At 43.5% G+C, this 15,707-nt stretch overlaps 1 protein-coding gene across 7 annotated transcripts in view; it reads left to right on the top strand.

Annotated features, from left to right (window-relative positions):
• Positions 1-15,707, top strand: part of LOC121289434 (calcium/calmodulin-dependent protein kinase type II subunit delta) — a 346,749-nt gene that overhangs the window by 319,589 nt on the left and 11,453 nt on the right. For all 7 annotated transcript variants that reach the window (XM_041209007.1, XM_041209180.1, XM_041209331.1 and 4 more), the window contains one exon: positions 1,306-1,354. In XM_041209007.1, coding sequence (XP_041064941.1) covers positions 1,306-1,354 — 49 coding nt within the window. The remainder of the gene's footprint in view (positions 1-1,305; positions 1,355-15,707) is intronic.

Here is a 15,707-nt window from a genome sequence, read left to right as displayed (position 1 = left end):
ACTAATTTAAAAGGTATCAGGCACAATAATGAAGTGCCTATGTGCTGTTTTTTATTGTTTGTCTATAGTGCAAAACTATCTTAATTGTGACAGTTTTGACAACTATACCTGATTAACTGACATGATTCAAGAAAATTGTAAATAGCTTTAACCACCATTGTGGTACATCTACTCCGACAAAATGTTAGTTTTAAAAGCGTCCTCAATTTTATAATAGCCACTAAATGCCTGTTAATAGTTCATTTGGTACTGCTGAGTTACATTCGAGCTAAGGTGTTAAGTTATGACAACTCATGTTTATTACTTTCAGACAACAATCAGGAATTTGTTGATGTTTTCTTTTGTCAGTAATTGCATGTTTCATGGTTGTTGCACATTCTCTGGATGGTTTGTCATGTAATAGTGGAATAACATTTTTTGTCATGGAAATATAGATAGCTTCCCTTCTGCTTGTCAGTGTGTTGATGGGCCACAAGATGTAAACTGTACAGACAATAATTAACTGTGTGTATATGTTTTTTTTTAAGTGATTGCATGAAAAATGTGTCAGCTCTCATTTTGTTTCATTATGCAAACTCTCTCAGAAACTGCCATAGCCCTCTTGGAATGGGGCAGTACTATTGGAAGCAACTTGACGTTGTTTCACTATACCATACTGATTCCGGATCACTTTTGGGTATTGCTGTACCTGTTTCAGATCTGTAAACTGCTTCCTTATTTTAAAATTTTTAACCAGTTGTACTGTCACGGTCTGTAGTATCATAGGAGTAATTCATGAATCAGGTTTACTTTTAAAATGATAAAAACAAAAAAACTGCGGATGCTGGAAATCCAAAACAAAAACAGAATTACCTGGAAAAACTCAGCAGGTCTGGCAGCATCGGCGGAGAAGAAAAGAGTTGACGTTTCGAGTCCTCATGACCCTTCGACAGAACTTGAGTTCGAGTCTAACTCGAAACGTCAACACTTTTAAAATGAGTTTTCTTAATGAAAATCGTCTTTGTCTCAAAACAAACTGACCTTAGTTACCAGATTCATTTAAGAAAAGGGTTTAGGCTGTTTATTGTGGCAATCATCTGAAGAAATTTCTGAATGGAAATAAAACTGTTTTGAATAACAATCTGGCACTTGTAAAGCCATCGAATTCTATAAGGGAAGCTAAGTTTTAAATCTTACCTGCATCTTTTGCTTTTTGCATCTGTGTTCTCCACTTCAAGCTTTGCATTTGGTATGGGCTTATTCTTCAAAGCCTGCATGCACATAAACTCAGATTCTTCATTAAATGGTATCTTGTTTTCTTTTTAGGAATCCTCAGAAAGTACCAACACCACCATTGAAGATGAGGATGTGAAAGGTAAGCTGAATAAAGAAATGTAAATCAGTCTGATTGAGGGGCCTAAGCTTAGTCTTCAAATATTTTATTACCATATAAGTAACTATCATCGCCTTACACAATATTAGCAGAAAGGCTCCATCAAATTTGATAACATTATGAAACCTAATTCAGTGCTAAAAATCAATATAGTGATTTTGGCATTAAAAAATTTTATATCTTTGGATTATATTTTAAGGCAAGTTGTTGGCAAGTCTGAAATGGGTTGTGTTGGTTTTAAAAATAGGGCAGTCAAAAAAAAAGTTTCGGAAAGTTTTAACAAATCAGTTATAAATTAATCAAGGCAACAAAACCACATTTTTTTTCATATATATGTATATGTAACTTTTTAATTTTAATCTAATGTGCCTTTATTTACATAGCCATTTTGCCCATTCTGTTTGGTTATAAATTTGCTTCTTTGCTGTTCAGATGCCAGTCTTCCTTGTTTGAGCTCTCCTTTACACTTCTTATTTAAAAATTGAACACTTTTCCTACAACCATTAGTTCACTCATTTCCCCATTGGGAATATTGCAAGCACATTGCTTAGTTCCTGCATTTTAAAAATGCATGCCATCTATATGTTATAACTTATGTTAAAATATTATTTTAATTGTTGCTTTCACTAGCACTCTTCCTGCCTGGTGTTAAATGAGAAGTACAATTAGTATTTTTTTTAGTTCATTCTCGGGATATGGGTGTTAGTATCAAGACCAGCATTTATTGCTGCCCTTGAGATTTTTCCAAAAATTCATTGCAATAACTAAAATGAGTATTCCTCCATTGTCATTGGAACAGTAATCTGGAATTCCCTACCTAACACCAATTCGGGAGCATCATCACCAAAAGGTTACAGCAGTTCAAGAAAAATGCTGATCAACACCTTCTCAAGGCAGCTAGCAGTGGGTGGTGATGCAGTCTTGCCAGTGCCACGTACATCCTGAAAACATTCTTTTCAGAGTTACATAATTCTCACTATCAGGCACAATGAAATTGTAAAACATCATGCAGGTCTAATAGCTTAGTCTCCATTTGGCATTGATGTTGCATTCTTGTTTTTTTTCCCCAAATGGCACTGCTTAAATCCATTCAAAATAGAGCATTGACATACATAGCTAGGATCAATATATGGTAATTGAATATTGTGCTTTGGGCTCTGAAAATTAGATTTTTTTACTGAAGCCACAAGACTGGATTTCCGTATTGGTGTTATTTTAATAGCAGCGATAACCTCTTCCTTGGAAAATCTAGTGTCCAATGTCCATTTTAAAAGGAATTAAGCAACTAGAGCACGAAGATTCTTTTGTAATTTCCTTTTTGTTTTTTTTTTCATTTCTCCCTCCCAGCACCTTCCCAAATGTCTTCCTTAATTGTGAAGATGGTTTGGAGATCAACTCCCAAATTCAGCTAATATTCTATAGCTGGTGAACTTTTGTGGCTGAGGTCCCAGTTTCTCATTCTTTGTATGAAATCTGCTTTCTTGTGCTCTAAAACACTTAACTCCACAGTTCAGCCTGGAAACACAGAATGTGGGGAATTTCAAGTCTGAACCTATGGGTGGAAAATTTACCCAAATAAATAGGCGTGTATTGGTTGTGTTGGAATGGCACAATGGAGAGCGGTTAAAGTCAGAAAAAGCTGTTTCCTAACCAAACCTGCCTCTGGCCCGCTCACTTCTAGCTTTAACTGAGGCCAAAAGGTGGTCAGGCAGCCAAAGTGCTTCAAAGAGAGCAGATTGGAACTTCAAATATGATAAATGAAGTTTTAAACCTCATCTGTCATTCTATTTTTCAACTTAAGCTCTGGTCAGCTGGGTTTTCTGAGCATCAGGAAACCCAATAGATTCATAGAGGCAAGTACTTGGCAGAGGCAGGAGGTGAGTGCTTTCACACATAACTCCTGACCCAGGCAACCCCCAACTACTCTCTCCTGAGAGCATACCCCACCATGGAACTTCCAAACAATACCCCTCCCCACCAACCATGAGGACTTTGACCCTCTCCCATCAAGCCTCCCATGCCTCCCCCAGATCCCTGAACCTTCTCCTCTTCCAATGCTCCCAATCCGAGACCTTCGATTTATCTCACACCAAGGTCTCCAATCCCACCACCATCTCCTTCCCACATCCCACAGTCCAGACTCTGTTGCAACCCTCAATCCTACAATCTTTTCCCCCCAACTCCCTTATCCACCACGCAAACATGGCTAGTTGCTCAAATGAAAAAGACACAGCTTTCTAAGTCAGGGGTAGGGAGGATGTGGGTAGAATCCAGTTGGCTAAGTCTACACAAAGCTGTGGAGTTTAAACTGAAAAGCATATACAGGAATCCCCAATTCTGGGCTCCCATGACTTACTAACCCTCCCACTCCTAGCAAGTCACATGTTAAAAATTCGACCCTATCTTTTAGTTTCATGGGGCAGAATTTTGCCATCGGCGAGCAGGAGGTGGGGCCCGCTTGCCGACACGTAAAATGATGCGGGATGATGTTGGCGGTTCCACCCAACATCATCCCGCCCCATTTAAATATTCAGGAAGGCGGGTGCGCAGCAAAATCAGCTGCGGGCCCGCCGACCTGTCAGTGGGCAATTGAGGCCATTGACAGGATCAATTATAAAATTAAAGGACCTGCCCGTCCAACCTTAAGGTTGGCGACCAGGCCAGGAGCCCAGGTGGGGAATAGAAAAAACATGACACCTCATCTAGCAGCTGGATGAGGTTTCATGTAGGGTTTTAAAAAGTTTAATAAACTTATGATGTAAATTATGAACATGTCCCATCTCATGTGACAGGGGACATGTTAAGGAATTTTTTCTTTTCTATTTTTAACATTTTTAAAAGTGTCAGCGATCTCCCTGAGGCAGCACTTAGCCGCAGGGAGATGTGCATTCTTTCATGCGCGTGCGCGAAAAACGCACTCTCGCTTTTGGGGAATCCCCCCCCCCCCCGCACAGGGAGCGCTTAGCGCTTCCCACTGGATGTCACGCTGGGCAGGGCTTAATTGGCCTGCTCACGTAAAATGGCGGTGGGGCCCGCTTCTCCGGCAGGGATCGGCTCCCCGCCTGCCGGAGATTGGGTCAGGCCCGCCCACCCGACAGGCAGAAAATTCTGCCCATGGAAATCCAATGTATTTTGCCTCAGATGTCAATTTTTAGTTTTAATTTATTTTTCAATTCTCTAATTTCCAACCTCAAGTTGGCATTACACCCAACCCATCCCCTCAAAAGTGGAACAGTCCCACTTCTTGGTCAACTGAGCAGGAAGATTGAATTTGAAAAGGACATTTCTCTTACTCAAACTGCCTGATACTGATTAAAATGGAATTCATATGCCACTGTTATTCTGTGAAAACTGACCAGAGTTAACACTTTTACTTTTACACCTCCCAATGTGGGCCTTTAACTTGTTTTTTCAATTGTGGGATGGTTAAGAAAATTGAGTTTAGAATTCACAGACTGATTTAAAGGAGTCATTTAACATCTGATTTTTGATGTTTCTATCCTATTGACCCTTTAAAGGAGCTATCTAGTCATATGCCTTATAATTACTGCACACACGGGCCAGATTTTTGTCTGGGGTCAGGACCCTGAAGCCTGGAGAATTTCCAGGTCCCAACCTCCCATCGTGTTGACATCAGATGCCCAAAGCGATTTTTGAAGGGATCACCAATCGTGGCCAGGGTGCGCACTCGCTGTCCAATAAAGATCGGTAGGAGGGTACCTGAGGCTGGGGAACCAATGGGAGGCCCACCAGCACTAAGAGTGCAGCAGCTCCACCATTAGAAGTGCGCACTGCTGATGCAGATAGGAGAGAGGGCATCTCAAGATGGAGGTGCCTCTCAGAGCTTATAAAATGTCTGCAATTAAAAATTGGCCACAGCTGTCAGAGCACCTTTGTGGAGGGAGAGCCCCCTTCCCAGAGTGACCTAAGTCACAGCTGGAGCCATTCATAAGTTGCAACTGCAGAGAGATCTTTAAAAAGCAACTGGCAATTACATCTTTGAAATCCTTACTACTTTTACCTTGTTGCTGCAGGCCTCTTATTTTCTTGAGCAGTTCTCTCGCTGTTCTCCCTTGAGCTGGTGATTGATAGCAATTTTCAATTTACCTTTATTACTAATTTCTACCCAGATTAGTTTGCCTTTTTCCCCCTCCAAGGTCATATCTTCCCTGATCAATAAATATTGCCCCATTGCCTATTATTGTAGGTCAAATTTCTGAAATATTTTCTCCTCCTTTGACTCAGTCTTCCCTATATTCTATACATGACCAAGTTCTTTCAGCTTCAATAATTTCATACACCTTGGATTTTTGAATTCTAGAAGAAAGGGATCACATGGACTGAAGAAGAAGCTATCATGTCATCTCCAACTCTTAATGCTCCTTGCATTTTTATATTGATTTAAACTTTCAACACCTGATCCTTATTTAATCCTTTTGTCATATGTACACCTTTAAAATGCTTTCCTGAAAAACATGATCCCGTATCTCTCGATCAGCCGCAATCATTTGCTAGTCTGAGTCAGCCATCTGCAATCTCATTTGTAATTCTGAATTCTCATTTGTAATTCCTTAGCTTTGTCATAGGTCAGTTCTCTTTAGTGACAACCTAGCCTTCATATAGTACATTTTACATCTGAATGCAGTGTGTTAGCTTTAACTACATTAGTCTGACTCCTGGGGAAGAATTTTTAGCTTGGCAGGTGGATGCATGCCTGACCCAATTAGGCATGAAGTTGTGCGAGATGAGGTCGGGCAAGCATCCCAACGTCACCCCGTGCAATGTTTCAGCTGGCGGGCGTGCACAAAAGTCGGAAGTGCGCCTGCCGACAATTAAGAGGCCAGTTAAGATCATTAAAGGCACAATTGTCTTTAATTTTACGTTGCCCATCCAACCTTACGGTTGGCAGATGGGCAAATCGGCCAGGCGGACTTTGCATTTCTCATGAAACCTTATCCAAGGACGGGATGAGGTTTCTGTTATTAAATGAAAAAAAAATAAAAATCAATGGACAGCATTTTTATAATGTGGCTATTTGTGATACTTGGACATTTTTTTTTCCTGATTTTAAAAACTTTATTGAATGCTTCTCAGGTCTTCAGCTCCCTGAGGGAGCTCGCCTCCTTCAGGGAGCTTTCTGTCAGCGCCTGCCCGTGCCCGTGCTTACATCAGCGCCCACCCTCCTCCCACTCCCATCCTGGCAGGGCTGAGCTTCTCAGCATGCGCTTCACGCTGGCTGGCCGTCAATTGGCCAGCCAGCGTGAAATCACAGTTGGGGGCCAATCACAGGTGGCGGTCCATTCCCCAGCCGATCCCAGACCTGCCAATCGCACCTCAAATCATCCCATCTCCTCTTTGAAGGCCTCCCATTGTTAAATTGCTATTTTACTTGCCAGATTTCAATTCTAATCCACCTGATCCAGATCTTTTTTCAACTCACTAAAGTTAACCTTCCCCTAGTTGATGTTTGATTGATCCTTATCCTTTTCCATAACTGTGTAAGCCTGATACTGTGATTACACTTTCCAAAGGTAAGAACTGTTAGGAACTGTCTTTAAATTGCTGTAAAAGCACATTATTTTTTAAGATGTAGCTATAATTGGATTTAAGTGAGGAACACCAGGAATAAGGGAAAGTCAAGGCCAGTATAATGAAGTAATATAAGTAAACCAAAGTAAAATAAAGTTAAGACATGACAGAGCAGCTCAGTGGAGTGGAATGTGTGGCATGTAATATGTGGGAAGTCATGGACGCTGCCAGTGTCCTAGACAACCACATGTATAGGAAGTGCTGCCAGCTGCAAAACCTTGAGCTCCAGGTTTCAGAGCTCGAGCAGCGGCTGAAGTCACTGTGGCACATCCACGATGCTGAGAGCTATGTGGATAGCATGTGCAGAGAGGTGGTCACACTGCAGCTTAGGAGCCTGGAGGCAGAAGGGAAATGTGTGAAAGCCAGGCAGTCCAAGAGAACTAGGTAGGTAGTGCAGGAGCCCCCTGGGGTCCCGCTGATAAATCAGCTTTCCGTTTTGGAAGCTGGTGAGGGCGCAGGTTCCTCAGAGGAGTGCAGCCAGAGCCAAGCTTGTGGAACCATGAGCGGCTCGGCTGTACTGGAGGAAAGGAAGAGTAATAGTGATAGGGGATTCATTAATTAGGTGAACAGACAGGCATTTCTGTGGCCGTAGATGTGATTCCAGGATGGTTGTTGCCTTCCTGGTGCCAGGATCAAGGCTGTCACCGAGCAGCTGCAGGACATTCTTCTGAAGGAGGACGAATAGCCAGAGGTCGTGGTCCACATTGGTACCAATTACTTAGGTAGGAAGGAGGATGTGGTCCTGCAATCAGAATTTAGGGAGCTAGGTTGAAAATTACCAAGCAAGACCTCAAATGCAGTCATCACCTGATTACACCCAGTGCCATGTGCAAGTGAGTACAGAAAGAACTCTGCTGTACAGTAACGGCACTGTGGGAGTACCTAGACCACAGGACTGCAGTGATTCAAGAAGGTAGTTCACCATCACCTCCTCAAGGGCAAATAGGGAGGGCAATAAATGCTGGCCTAGCTAGCGACGCCCACATCCTGTAAAATGAATAAAGAGAAGGCAGGTGAATGCGTGACTGGAAAGATGGTGCAGGAGGGAGGGCTTTAGATTTCTGGGGCTGGCTCTGGGGGATTTGGCACCTGTTCAAGCCAGATAGGTTGCACCTGAACAGATCCAGGACTGAATTCCTTGTGAGCGTTTTGCTAGTGCTGTTGGGAGGGCTTTAAACTAACTCAGCAGGGGTGTGGGAAGCACAAGAGAATCTTGGAGAGAAATACCAGGGTGGACAAAATACTGGGAGAGACAGATAACACTAGTATAGAGAATAGTAAATTAATAGGTGGAGTCAGAGTGAGGGAGAAAGTCATGGGCCTGAATTTTTCGGCGTCAGGCACGCATGATTGGCAAGCCCGGGAATGGCCAGGAAGCGGAGCCCCAACTGCGTTCGGCCCTCAACCACGATTTTACACTGGCTGGCCAATTAACGGTCAGCCAGCGTGAAACGCGCGCTGGAAAGCTCAGCACTGCCGGGGTGGGGCCGGGAAGAGAGGAGCCGTGATGTCACCACGGGCACAGGTGAGCGCTGCGAGAGAGCGCCCTGAAGGCAGACAGCTGCCTCAGGGAACTGCTGACTTGCAAATAATGAAATAAAGCTGTAAAAATTTGCAAATGATAGTCAATGCATCATGAACAATCACCTGAAAGCATACCTCATAAAAATGCTGTCCTCCAGATTTTTATTTTTATTTTATTTCCTAATGGAAATTTCATCCCACCCTTGGATGAGGTTTGATGAAAAATGTAAAGGCCACCTGACCAATTCATCCGTCCACCAACCATAAGGCTGGATGGGCCACAAAAAGTCACGGACAATTGCGCCATTAATGGGCTTAATTGCCCGCATAATTGCCGGTGGCCGCGCTTCCGACTTGCACACGCCCCCGAGTGAAATATTGCGCAAGTGCAGGACGTCGTCAAGGTGCTTACCCGACATCACCCCATTGGGTCGGGTGCGTGCCCGCCCGCAGGACATAAAATTCTGCTCGTAAAGTCTAAATCAGGGCCACTGGGCATGTTTGTGAATGCACTGAGTACAGTAAATAAGACCTGGGGGGTGAGGGGGGTGGGTGGTTACAGGCACAGGTTGCCTTGTGGAAATATGATGTTGTGACAATAACAGAGACCTGGCCCAAGGAAGGGCAGGGCTGGGTGTTAAATATTCCCAGGTGCAAGGTGTTCAGAAAAGGTAGGAAAGGAAGAAAAGGAGAAGGGGTGGCGGTATTGATTAAGGAGAGCATTGCAATGCTGGAGAAAAAGGATGCCCCAGAGGGTTCAAGGACAGAATCAATTTGGCTAGAACTAAGGAACAAAAAGGGTAGAATTACATTGCTTGGTGTAGCCTATAGACCGCCAACAGTTGGAAGGATGTAGAGCAACAAATCTGCAGGGAAATTACAGGGAGTTGCAAACTTTATAGAGTAGTTATAATGAGGGATTTTAATTACCTGAATGTAGGCTGGGACAGTCTATGTAAAGGGCGGAGAGGGGCAAGCGTTCTGAGATTGTGTTCAGGAGAATTTTTTTACAGTAGCATGTGTCCAGTCCAACAAGAAAGAATTCACTGTTGGACCTGGTTCTTGGAAATGAGGTGTGCCAAATAGACCAGGCATCAGTGGGGGAACATTTAGGAGACAGTGATCATTGTATCGTAAGGTTTAGGATGATGGCAGAAAAGGACAATGGGAAATCCAGAGTAAGAATACTTAACTGGGAAAGAGCCAACTTCAAAGGAGCAAGAACGGAGCTGGGCTAAATAGACTGGAACCAAAGGTTGGCGGGAAAAACTGTAACTGAACAATGAGCTACCTTCAAAGAAGAAATGGTTCAAGCATAGTCAAGATATATTCCCTCAAAAGGGAGAGATGGGGCAAACAAATCCAGAGCACCGTGCATAGATCATTGAAGGTGCCAGGACAGGGCGGAAGAGCAGTTAATAAAGCACACCGTATCCTGGGCTTAATAATAGGGGCATACAGTGCAAGAGCAAGATACGATGCTGAGCTTTTATAAGACACCCATTAGACCTCAGCTGGAATATTCTTTAAGTTTGAGCATCACACTATAGAAAGGATATGAACGCATTGGAGAGAGTGCAGAAGAGGATTACAAGAATGGCTCCAGGGATGAGAAACTTCAGTTATGAAGTTAGATTGGAGAGGTTGGGACTGTTCTCCTTGGCAAGGAGACAACTAAGAGGAGATTTAATAGATCTGTTCAAAATCATGAGGGGTCTGGATACAGTAGGTAGGGAGACACTGTTCCCGCTCAGAGAAAGATCAAAAACGAGAGTGCACAGATTTAAAGTGATTTGCAAAAGAAGCAAATGTAACGTGAGAAAAAACTTTTTCACGAGGTCATAATGCACTTTTGGAGAGCTAGTGCAGACATGATGGGCCGAATGGCCCCCTTCTGCGCTGTAACAGTTCTGTGAAATGCTCTTGCATTGAAACATGCTCCACTTGACCCACTTCATTCCCCAGAACTAGGTGAAGCACTGGTTCCTTTCTTGTTGGACTGGAAAAACCTTGATCAACAAAGTTCTCTTGTACGCATTTCACAAATTCCTCCCCTTTGCTGTTTATGCTTCTGTTATCCCAGCCTATATGAGGATAATTGAACCCCCTGATTATCACTACTCTAGTTTTCATGTCTTTAAGTAATTTACTTATAAATTTGGTCCCCAATCTCATTATCACTATTTGGTGGCCTATAGTGTACACTCAGTACTGTAATAGTTCCTCTATTTTTCCTTAATTGTAACCAAATAGATACTGTCTTTGTCCCCTGACTACATCATCCCTCTTCAGTGCTGTAATAGCTTATTTGATCAATGCTGCCACAAGGTACCCCATCCCTCCTTTTTCACTTTCCGTATCTTCCCTGAAAACCTGTAGCCAGGGATATTACAGCCGGAATTTTACCTTCGGCGTGTGGGCGCGTGCCCAACATGCACAAATATAATACGAGGCACAATGATGTTGGGTGTGCATCCCGACATCATCGCGCACTTACACGATACTTCATTCAGCTGGCACACACCGGAATCAGCTGTGTGCCCGCCAATAATTGAAAGGCCTATTAAGGCCATTAACGAGCTCATTAAATTGAAATTTACGCTGCCCGTCCAACCTTATGATTGATGGGCAGGCGAAAAGGCTAAGCGGACTTTACATTTTTTAAGAAACCTCATCCACAAGTAGGATGAGGTTTCCTAAAGCTAATACAAATTAAATAAAAACATTATTTTGAAATTAAAAACATGTCCCATCTCATGTGACACAATCACATGAGGGGACGTGTTTCATTAAGTTTTTAATGTCTCTTTTTTTTAAAAGCACTTCAATCTCCCTGAGGCAGCTCCGTGCCTCAGGGAGATTGAAGCGCTCTTCCGTGCGCCTTAATTGGCCCGTCCACCTGAAATCGCAGTGCGGAGCCGATCGCGGGCGGGAAAGCCCACGTTTACAATCCTACTCTTTTTTTGAGCCTGACCTCTCTTATTGCTAATGTATAATAGCCCTATGTTGTTCCTGCAGCTCACTAACCTTATTTACCACACTATGCAATTAAGCATACACACTCCAAACCAAATTTGGACTACCTCACATTTGCCCCTTTCTGATCTCTACTTATTTGTGAGTTATTCTTGACTCTAGCATTATTTACCTCTCCCAGTCCTCTGTGCACTTTGTTTATCTGCTGTAAGGTTTCATCCTGATGCCTTTTCCCTTGCTGGATTAATAAAACCCTCCTCCACAGCACTAATTAACCTTCCTGTGAGGACATTGATCCCAACTCTGTTAAGGTGCAACCACTCCACCTAAAACTGGTCCCTTCTGCCCCTGAACTGGCTCCAATGCCTTAGAATCTGAAATCTGCCCTCCTGCACCATTTTTCCAGCCATGAATGCCCTACTCTTCCAATACACTCTAACACACAGCACTGAGAGTAATTACCAACTTTGGCCACCACCTTGGTCATCCAAATAATGTGGCCACAACAGCATGTCAGAGACTTGGGCAGAATCTTCCAGTTGGCAAGCGGGGGCGGGGCCTGCTCGCCAATGCATAAAATTACGTGGGGATATGTCAAGCGTGTGTCCCGACGTCACCCCGCGTCATTTAGATTTGCAGTTCGGCAGGCCCGCAGCCGAATTGGCTGTGCACCCGCTGAAATGTCACAGCCTATTAAGGCCATTAAAAAATGAATTAAGATGATTAATGGACCTGCCCGTCCAACCTTAAGGCTTTGGAAAAAGATTGAAACCTCATCCACAGGTGGGATGAGGTTTCATGAGGGTATTTAAATTTTTATGAAATGTTTCAATAAAAGTTATGGACATGTCCAAACTCAAGTGACAGTGTCACTTGAGGGGACATGGCAGGGAAATTTTTTTATCACCTTTATTTAAAGTTTTCAATTAGAGCCGATCTCCCTGAAGCAGCACTTTGCCTCAGGGAGATCCGTGCGGTGCGTGTGAAAGACCACACTCCCAACTGCAGGAACCCCCCCTGCCCGCACAGCACTCCCTGGTTGACATCACGCTGAGTGGGCCTTAATCCCCCCCCACCCCCCGCACTTGTCCACCCGCGTCCTCTTAACCACCCCCCCCCCGATGTGGGGGTGTGAGGATTTTGTCCCAGGGGTTCTGTGGTGAATGACTCACCTCCTGGCGCACCCCCCCCCCCCGCCCCCCCATAGCCTGTCCAACATCTACAGGGCACAAGTCAGGAATGTGATGGAATATTCCTCACTTACCTGGATGAGTGCAACTCTAAAAACACTGAAGAAGCTCAACACCTAACAGGGCAAAGCAGCCCACTTATTCAGCACCCCATCCACCACCTTAAACATTCACTCCCTCTATCACTGGTGCACAGTGGCAACAATGTGTACCACATACAAGATGTACTGCAGCAGCTCACCAAGGCTGCTATGATAGCACCTTCCAAGCCCACAATCTCTACCACGTAGAAGGACAAGGACACATGCAAATACTCACCACCTGCAAGTTGCCTTCCAAGCTGACTTAGAACTACATCACCATTCCTTCAGTGTCATTGCATCAAAAACTGGAGTTCCCTTCCTAACAGCACTGTGGGTGCACCTATATCAGATGGACTGCAGAGGCTCAAGAAGGCAGCTCACCACTACCAACTCAAGGGCAATTAGGGATGGGCGACAAATGCTGCCCCCGCCAGAAATGCTCACATCACATAAAGATTTTTTTTAAAATGGAGGTCAGGCTTTATAATTTCCTCCTAAACTCCTGGAACTCTGTGATTACAACCCTTCAAATCTTTTCCTTCCTTGGTATGGTTCCAACATCGATCAAAATTTCTGGTTGTTCCCCTTCACACCTCCCCACCTCAAATAATTCTGCATTCTGTCAGTGACCTACTTGATCTTGGCACCAGGAAGTAAACACACCATTCCGGACACAGCTGGGGTTTACAGAAGCACTTGTCTATCCCTCTGAGTATTGAAAACCCTTGCACCCTGCTTTTCTACACTTTGCACCCTTCTATGCAATCATTTTCCCTACAGCGCAGTGGTTGTGCTCTAGACTGCACTCTCCTAAGGTGTCTTAATTTTCACGGATAATAAGCAAGAAAAGCAAGTTTGAGTGTCACGCTCCAGACGACGTTTGCACGTCCTGCCTCTTCCCACTGGATGGCCACCCATCTCTATCGTGAACCCTGTAGTTGCCGGATGGTTGCCTTCTGGAATGTGCACTCCAGGAAATTCACAACCTTCCGTAGGCCTAGAAGTGACTAGAGCCACTACTCAAACCCTGAGCTTGAGCTCAGGTTTAAGAATTCGGAAGCCTTTCTAGCATCCGCGGTTTTCTGGAACATGGAAGTAATTTGGTCACATTGTGCCACTTCTGGCAGTGCTAAGCAGACTTGTATTGATTCCCCAGGAGCAGAAAGTGCTGCTGGCCACTACCTCTATGACTCGGACAGTAGTTTCCATTTATACCATTGAAGAATGTCACAAAGGTCATACAGGTAGCAACCCAGGAACTTGACATTAGCCTTTGTAGTGGCATTTCTCTCCCTCATAGTGTCCTGGAGTTCCCACATGGCAAAGGAATTGCAGGAAATGGGTCCTAACTATCCCAACATGATGCTGAATAGCCTATTTGCTGATGTATGTTCTTTGTTTTGTATAGCCTTACCCCTGTTGATCATTTAATTATTTATCTATGCCAGATTTTTATTTAAGCATATTCGGTTCCCTTTAATGTTGGTACCCTCTATTTAGTTTATCCCTTTAGATCATATTACTTACTGTTAATTTAAATAGTTAATATATAAATTGTTTTAAATTACTTATCACCTCCTTCCCCCTTTGCATTAAATTTCCACTTTCTTTGCCATGTTCCTTAGCAGATACTCCCAGCTCTGGGCATCAACATATATTTTTGAGTTTTTCAGGAATTTTTTATAAACTTAGCTTTTGTCCACATGTGACCCTGTTAACATCAGACTTTAGTCACTTTCTCAACTTGTGGTTTTCAGGTTCAAATAACCATGCTGAAATGGTTGCATAATTGCGACCATAAATGATTAAGGGTAACAGCTATAACTTATCTTCTGTAAAATTATCCAACTTGCTGATTAATTTTCTATCATTTTCTGCCAAAATACTTCATGGCTCAGCTGTTCAACTGTAACGATGCCCTAGAAACGCAACTAAAAACCCAAGGGCAGCATTTTCCCCTTGTGCGGGGACAGGCTCAAACCCAATCAGCGCCCCCGATCGGGCTCGCATCGCCATTTTATGTAGGCGGGCCAATTAAGGCCCACACATTGTGACGTGTGCCCGGAAGCGCTGAGCGCCTCCTGTGCGGGCAGGGGGGGATTCAAAATAATTTTTACTGAATTTTAAAACATTTCTTGAAACCTCATCCCGCCAGTGGATGAGATTTCATGAAAAGTGCGAAGGCCACCTGGCCTCTTTGCTTGCCCGCCAACCTTCAGCCAGGATGGGCAGCTCATTTAATTGTTTTAAGTAGGTTTTAAATGGCCTTAATAGGCCTTTGGCAGTTTGGCGGGTGCGCAGCTGACTCAGCTGCGCGCCCACTGAACTGAAAATCTAAATGACGTGCGGCAATGTCGGGATGCCGCCCAGCGTCACCGCGCGTCATTTTACGGGTCGGCGAGTAGGCCCTGCCTCCCTGCTCACCGACGGGAAATGCTGCCCCAAGAGATCAACCTGCTTTCAGCAAAGAAAAAAGTGGTTTAAAATTAAAACAATTTTCTTAAAAATGAATTACATTTAAAATGGATGGATGGCACTTTGGGGTGGTACTAATGTGATGTAGATTCTAATTTGTGACTTCCTCATTGGAGTTGGACCCTCTGGAGATATAATCAAGCAATCTTGGTATTTTCCTTATAAGTGGGAAGGGGCTTATCTTATAAATTTCCTCGCCACGGCACTTTTAGAGACCTTGAATCAGGCACCATGCTTATTCTCTTTTATAAATTTATGTGGAACTCTTGAAACTTGATTGACAGAAACTTTTATTTTATAGTTTCACATAATCGTGAAAATTAAATTATTTCAAAAAAATTGAATGCCAAACAATAGATCTTTTCAGTTTTATGAAACACCTTAAATAATGCAGGTAACTGTCAGCCACATTACTTTTTTTATAACTGGACAAACACTTTAATGAAACAGTTAGTATACTGTCTTTAATAATGCATTTATTCAGCTTCAGGGAGTTGT

This window comes from Carcharodon carcharias, chromosome 1 (assembly GCF_017639515.1).
Source record: "Carcharodon carcharias isolate sCarCar2 chromosome 1, sCarCar2.pri, whole genome shotgun sequence".
Lineage (NCBI taxonomy): Eukaryota > Metazoa > Chordata > Chondrichthyes > Lamniformes > Lamnidae > Carcharodon > Carcharodon carcharias.
Note: the sequence above shows the minus strand (reverse complement) of the source record. Positions and strands in the feature narration are given on the sequence as shown.